Source organism: Theropithecus gelada, chromosome 4 (genome assembly GCF_003255815.1).
Source record: "Theropithecus gelada isolate Dixy chromosome 4, Tgel_1.0, whole genome shotgun sequence".
Taxonomy (NCBI): Eukaryota; Metazoa; Chordata; class Mammalia; order Primates; family Cercopithecidae; genus Theropithecus; species Theropithecus gelada.
Window position 1 is genome coordinate 86,618,792 of NC_037671.1, and position 7,469 is coordinate 86,626,260.

The 7,469-nt window shown below is 44.7% G+C and overlaps 1 protein-coding gene across 1 annotated transcript in view; it reads right to left on the reverse strand.

Moving 5' to 3' along the window:
• Window positions 1-7,033, reverse strand: part of AKIRIN2 (akirin 2) — a 28,783-nt gene extending 21,750 nt beyond the window's left edge. The window contains exon 1 of the mRNA XM_025383756.1: window positions 6,214-7,033. Within this exon, the coding sequence (XP_025239541.1) occupies window positions 6,214-6,448 (235 nt within the window). The 5' untranslated portion in view covers window positions 6,449-7,033. The remainder of the gene's footprint in view (window positions 1-6,213) is intronic.
• Window positions 7,034-7,469: the final 436 nt, after the last annotated feature.

The following is a 7,469-nucleotide window of genomic DNA, read 5'->3' on the forward strand; positions in this document are numbered from 1 at the left end:
ACATTCTGTGAATCAACAGTGTTAGGCATAGGGTTAACACAAGGACTACAGGGACTACAAATTCCTGGTTAACTAATTCGCTGATAGGTACTTGAAAATACCTACTTCCACTCCCAATACCATTATCTAGTTTCATGAACCAACTATTAAAGGGGCCCAAACTTAACCCATGCTATTACTTCATATTCTTCTTTAATAAAGAGAAAAATCTCTTTTCAAATAGGAAAGATACTCACAACTGGGCACTTCCACTGAAGCTTTTACTCCCAATCTTTCAAAACGAAAGCTTTCTATCACTGTGTCTTTCTAGGTCTATCAAAACACTTAGCAGAAAAAACCTGCCAGGCACAGCGGCTCAAATCTGTAATCCCAGCACTTTGGGAGGCCGAAGCAGGCAGATTGCTTGAGCCGTAGGAATTTGAAACCAGCCTGGGCAACATGGTGAAATCCCATCTCTACAAAAAAAAAAAAAGACAAAAATTAGCTCGGCATGGTGGCACATGCCTGTAGCCCCAGGTACTTGAGAGGCTGGGGCAGGAGGATCATTTGAGCCCAGGAGGCAGAGATTGCAGTGAGCTGAGATTGTGCCATTACACTCCAGCCTAGGTGACAGAGCAAGACTGTCTCAAAAAAAACAAAGACCTGATTAATATGTACTACATTCTTTTTCCTATAAAACCATTAAAAAACTGAAGAAATGTATATTATTCTCCTTTACATCTCAGGTTATGTCTCCATGGCAACCACAGTGACTAGTACCTTCCACACCTGAAGAGGGGCTAACCTCTATCTACCCATGTTTAGCCTATGTGTTGCTGTGCTCAAGTTAGGCTTTATTTTTCTACCTTAATAAAAAAGCCGGGGGCCGGGCACGGTGGCTCACAACTGTAATCCCAGCACTTTGGGAGGCTGAGGCAGGCGGATCACGAGGCCAGGAGACCATCCTGGCTAATACGGTGAAACTCTGTCTCTACTAAAAATACAAAATATTAGCCGGGCGTGGTGGCAGGCGCCTGTAGTCCCAGCTACTTGGGAGGCTAAGGCAGGGGAATGGTGTGAACCTGGGAGGTCGAGCTTGCAGTGAGTAGAGATTGCACCACTGCACTCCAGCCTGGGCTACAGAGCGAGACTCATCTCAAAAAAAAAAAAAAAAGCCATGGAGGCCGGGAGCGGTGGCTCACACCTGTAATCCCAACACTTTGGGAGGCTGAGGTGGGTGGATCATGAGGTCAGGAGTCCAAGACCAGCCTGACCAACATGGTGAAACCCCATCTCTACCAAAAATACAAAAATTAGCTGGGCGTGGTGGTGTGCGCCTGTAAGCCCAGCTACTCGGGAGGCTGAGGCAGGAGAATCACTTGAAACCAGGAAGGAGACAGAGGTTGCAGTGAGCCGAGATTGCGCCACTGCACTCCAGCCAAGGCGACAGAGTGAGACTCCATCCCAAAACAAACAAACAAACAGCCGGGGGCAGAGGCTCACACCTATAATCCCAGCACTTTGTGAGGCCAAGGCAGTGGGACCACCTGAGGTCAGGAGTTCAAGACCAGCCCTGCCAACATGGTGAAACTCCATCTCTACTAAAAATACACACACACAAAAAAAATCAGCCAGGTGTGGTGGCACACACCTGTAATCCCAGCTGCTCCAGAGGCTGAGGCGCAAGAATCGCTTGAACCCAGGAGATGGAGGTTGCAATGACCTGAGATCACGCCACTGCACTCCAGCCTGGGTACGACTTTGTCTCAAAAAAAAAAAAAAAAAAAAAAAAATCTCGATATCAGAATACAACTGCAGTTTTTAATGGCCATAAACTTACAGGATTCTTAAATGCATAAGTCATAGAAATACGCAGTAACTGCAGCTACATACAGTCCTAAATAGAATATCAGGTTTAAGATTCAAAGTACAAAGACCATTAAAAACATTTATTCGCCAAATCCAGTGAGAAACTAGGAGCAACTTAACAGCTGTCTAAATAACCACAAAATATTAAAAAATACTTCTGGCTCAATATAAATGACATCTGAAGTGAGATGCTGCCTCCTCCAACAGATGTCTCATTTGTTTGCCTAGAACCATTTATATTTCATTTAAGCCAGCTGGTGTCTCCGTTTGCAGGCATGCATCAATGTCTGGTGAACAATCTATGTTCTTGTAAACCCTTCTCCATTCACAAGCTGTAGTTTCCATTTTTAATGGCAAGTTTCCAGCAAGTACAATGAGTTCTTACAAAGGAACTTAACTCTTCACAGAATTCAATTCCTAAGGCAGACTAGAGTAATGGTACCAAGCCATAAACAATGTGAATTAATGTGCCTAACAAACTCACAAATACATTAACATTCACAGAAGGGTACCTTCAGACCATTCATTCACTACATAATAATGAAAACAATGTGTTGGATTTGATTGATGGTCTCTTACAATGTTGCAATATTTTGGTTTTATTCTTTCTTGGGAATGTCATGACAATCTTTTGGCTAAATGGTAGTATTAGGAGATGTTTCAAAAACCAATTGTAAAGCATATTTGGTTTTCAACTAACTTACCAGGATAAGTATTGATGCAGCTACTAGAGGTATTCCTTTCCCCAACGATATTCGATGCCTCTACTCCCTCCTCCCTTTACTTCCACTGATCACTTTTCCTTTCCCATACCCAGGGGTATTATAAACCTCACTGCTGACACCCCACACGAGGGTAAGCAAACTTTTTCTGTAAACACTAGAGAGCAAATATGGAGTTTTGGGGGCAATACACTCTCTGAGACAACTATTCAACTGCCATCGTCACCTGCAATGAACAATACTTTAAAAAAAAAAAAAAAAAGAATGAGCACAGCTGTGTTCCAATAAAATTTTATTTATGGACACTGAAATTTGAATTTCACATAATTCTCACGTGTCACAAAATAATTCTTTTGATTCTTTTCCAACCATTTAAAAAATGTAAAGAACATTCTTAGCTCTCAGGCTACACAAAAATATGGCTGTACTTTGTCAACCACCCCTAGACCCTGGACAGCATTTCTGAAGTAGTAACACTTGGGTGTCCTAAAAAACAGGTTTGGGATATCTGTGTGTTAAGGAGCCCCTAAAAAATTCATAATGCCAATTAGCATAGTAAAGGCTCTAAGCCTTGCGGTTAAGAAAGCAATCTTAACTTCCTTCAGCTCAGCTAGTCCTTCCTTTTTCCTAGTATTAAGTTGCAACACTTGAAAAATATTTAAATAAGAATAGTCAAGTCAAACTTCCTGGGATGACTAAAATGATAGCTAAGGTTTAAAACAGACATCCAAGTTCCTGAAACTAATAAAGCCACAACATGACTTCAGCTATGCCATCAGAAACTGAAAATATCCAGAGGAGAACAATGATAAAATAAATTGTATACATGCTCTGAAAAAAATTCACTTTAGTACTCTAATTCTACATTATTTGTATTATATTTGAACTCACAGATGTGAAAGGAAAACAAAGAGTTCCCACAAGTTCGCCAATCTCAATTTGGTAAGCCACTGTCTACTTCCAATCCTAACTATTCATTTTAATGACAGATGGGTATTTACTCCCATAAAGTTTAAGAATAATCGGTGTTAAAATAGGAAGCTAAAAATCAGGTGCATGAGAAAATTATTTCCAAGTTTAGTAACATGAAAACGGGGAAGCTCTTTGATACCTGCACAACACTGCAGCTCCCATTATGGCATTACAAAAAACATACAGGACCATACCCCAAATTGGCCATATAAACACAAAGTCAAATTAAATTACATTTAGAATGTCATTCAAAACTACAGTTTAAAAAATGTAATTTTAGCAAGCCAAAACTTTAATTTCAACTTGTTTTCTGAAGTCAACTTTTTTTTTTTTTTTTTTTTTTTTTTTTTTTTTTGAGACGGAGTCTCGCTCTGTCACCCAGGCTGGAGTGCAGTGGCCGGATCTCAGCTCACTGCAAGCTCCGCCTCCCGGGTTCACGCCATTCTCCTGCCTCAGCCTCCCGAGTAGCTGGGACTACAGGCGCCGCCACCTCGCCCGGCTAGTTTTTTTTTTTTGTATTTTTTTTTTAGTAGAGACGGGGTTTCACCGTGTTAGCCAGGATGGTCTCGATCTCCTGACCTCGTGATCCGCCCGTCTCGGCCTCCCAAAGTGCTGGGATTACAGGCTTGAGCCACCGCGCCCGGCCTGAAGTCAACTTTTTAAGATAATATTCAGATTAGTTAGAATAACTTTCAGCAGACTCAATCAATTAGGATGCGATTTTAGGTTTCAGGATATAATCAAACTTCCAAAGTAGATGTCAAAAAAACACCTTGAAGAACAGAATAGCAGTATTTTGGAAAGTGAATGTGAATCTGAATCAGCTGGCTTAAACAGTTCCAATAATTCCAGTCGTTTTACTACGATACTTCAATTAATTTAAACTTGAGATAATGTGGAGCCAATTGTATTAACCAACGCTACAGATATGCCAATGAAAAGTCAAGTTTACAAAGGATCACAGTTCTTTCCGAGTAAGTGTGCTTTAAAGGGGGGGAACATGTTATACCCCACTGGTTTACATACATGCCCAAGATTATTTTCACATTGAGATATAGTACTTTAATTCCCAAACCTAGCACTGTATTAATTCACTCCCTCGACTGAAATTTATTGCTGGTTAGCTACTTAATGACCTTACTTTGAAATGGCCTTATTAGTTAAGTACAAATTCCATTTCAATTTCCAATGATACCATTTCACTAAAAGACAAATTCCAAAAATGTCAACCACCAGTAGCTCATTCTTGACACTGGCTGTTTCTTTTTTTTTTTTTTTTCCAAAGTAAAGCCTAACAATCAACAAATGCCTTTTCAATCTAATTAAAAGACAGTTTAGTAAGGTCATTAAATAAATTTATCCGAGAATTTCCGTGACAACTCACTACAACTCTGAAACAGTATGTCCTTAAATTAGATCAAATATTTAATAGCAAAAATGGTAGCTTGCATATTCGAGGGTCACTCCATGGATTTCGAAAATATTTCAAAATGTGACATTAAAAAAAAACACTAAAGTCAGTTTCAAATGGAAGTCACCAAATATAGAGGTATATACTTCACTTTTTTAAGCTAATGATAATGAGACATTTAAATCAAGCTATGAAAAGGCTTTGTTTAAAGGGTGATATTATTACTAAAGGCTCACACAGAAATCTTTGCATGCTACACACAAAGGAAACATTTACACTTCAATCCACAAAAGCCTATCCTAGGACTGTGCCAGGGGCACACAAGGATTTCAAAGTACAGAAAAAACTGGGCATACACATGCCCTACAAAGCAGCCAAAAGACATTCCCCATAGTCTCTCTCAGGAAATGTTTCAAGATGAAAAGCAAAAGTCTTTAGTCCCTTGGAATGCTGGGTTGATTTCTTCATTATCCTCAAGGCTAGGTTGTTTTCTCCCAGCATACTTTGTTGGGCAAAAATAAAGCATTTCCAAATAAAAACAACTCCTCAGCCCCAATTTTCAATGCAATATACTTATTAAAAGTTCGAGATTTCTCAAGGTCTAGATGTACAGTATGATCATATTACAGTACTCGGGAAGAGCGTTTTCTTTGTTGTTGACCCTGCTAGGGAAACAGGTCTTGACTCAGCCAAAGTGGCGTTCTTGTGGGTGATTAATGACAGGCCTAGATCTCGCCCCAGTGACATCCATCCCCACCCCCCACCCCCACTATACTAAAATCAGCCATGTCTGAACTGGAGGAGGGGCTGTAGCCTCGCCTCAAACCACCCAGTCCCAGAGTTAATAGCTGCAACCAATCGATTACGGCAAGCACACATTGAGATTGGGGCGAAATGTGACCCTTTCGCCTAAATTTACGAATAATATCGCCCTCTCTGATCATTTCCGCTGAGTCTCCAGCGACTACGGAAACAATTCCAATCATTCGGCCCAAAGAAAAAGATGTCCCTGTTCTACCCAATACCGACAAGGCAAAGCCCCTACCCACCTCCAAACACTACCCCCTTGACATCAGCCCATTTCTATTGTGTCTTATTAGGTCCTCGGGCTACGAGGACCTAATGAAAAATGTGGCTGCCCTACTACTTTGCTAAGAACGAGAACCACACAGTCCGGTACCCCCACCCCAGGGGCCGCATCCCACGCCCCAGGACCCCTGTTCTCTCGACTACCCCGGCGGCCGCGGGGCCGGGTCCCACCTGTGGTGAGGCGGGAGGAGACGTCGCCGAAGGGGGATGGCTCCATTCGGAGATACTTCTGCGGCGAGGCGGCCGCAGCCGAGAAGGAGGCGGCAGTGGCCGCGGCCGCCGACAACGGAGAGGCAGCGGCCGAGGTGGGCGCCGACAATGGCGCACATCGCCTCCGCTTCGGGGACGCCGGGCTCAACAGCGGGTCGAAATCCAGAGTCCTTTTCAGAGTGGCTCCGCACGCCATGGCCGGGGGCAGCTGAAGCGCCGGGCTCGGGCGGGGTCGGGGAGGGGTGACGAGAGGAAGAGGGCGAGGAAAAGGGGGAAGAGCGGGAACTCGAGGAGAGCCTACCCGACGGGCTCAGGAGCCAAGCGGGTCGCAGAGCGCCGGCTGTGGAAAACAGAGCCGCCGCCGCCGCTGCCTCCGCGGCAGGGACAGTGGCCAGGGACGGCCCGGGTGAGAGCGGGAGGGGCGGTGGCGGGCAGAAGCACACGCCAGTCGCGTCAGGGGGGCTCTTCCGCCTCCTCAGGCGCGGCTCCCCCGGGAGAGGCTCCGGCCGCCCCCGCCGTCCGCTCGAGCTTTGCGCCGCGCCTGAGGCGCTTCTGTGCTGAGACCAGATCCTTTCTGAAGTCGAAAACAGCACCGTGGGGCGTGAGGCTGAAACGCGGCTCCTAATACGCCCGAGTACGGTCAGTAGATTGAGAGCGGCGATCGATGCAGAGAGATTGCGAGGTGGCTGCGGCAGCACGACCGCAAGCGAACACGTCCAACCGCTTCCCCCTCCCCCGTAGGACTCTCCCACCCGCCGCCGGCCCCAATATGGCGTCAATAACAACGCCGCCGATTCAAATCCGGCGGCCTCAGAGCGCGTGCGCACGGGGGCGGGCCAAACCGAGGATGCATTTTGGGAGTTGTAGTTTTTAGCTGCGGGGAGGAATCGGCTTGAAAGACGGGAAGGGAGGAGTCACAGAAACTACGACTTCCGTCATGCAAGGCGCGCGATTTCGAGTTCCGGGTTGGAATTTAAATCCCCTTGCACAGCTTGAGTGTGAAAGGAACTAAGCAAAAGAGAAAAAAGAAAAGGTTCTGAGACAGTGTGGGAGACGGGAAAGAGAACCGGTGGAAAAAGCAAGCTAAGCGACGTAGAAATCTTTTAAGATTCTCCGCATAGTTGCTCCCACAGTGATTTAAGATCTGGGAAATATAATAAGCCAATTTCTAGTCAAAGTTAGATTAATTTCGGTATCGACAGTACCCAAAACAAGAC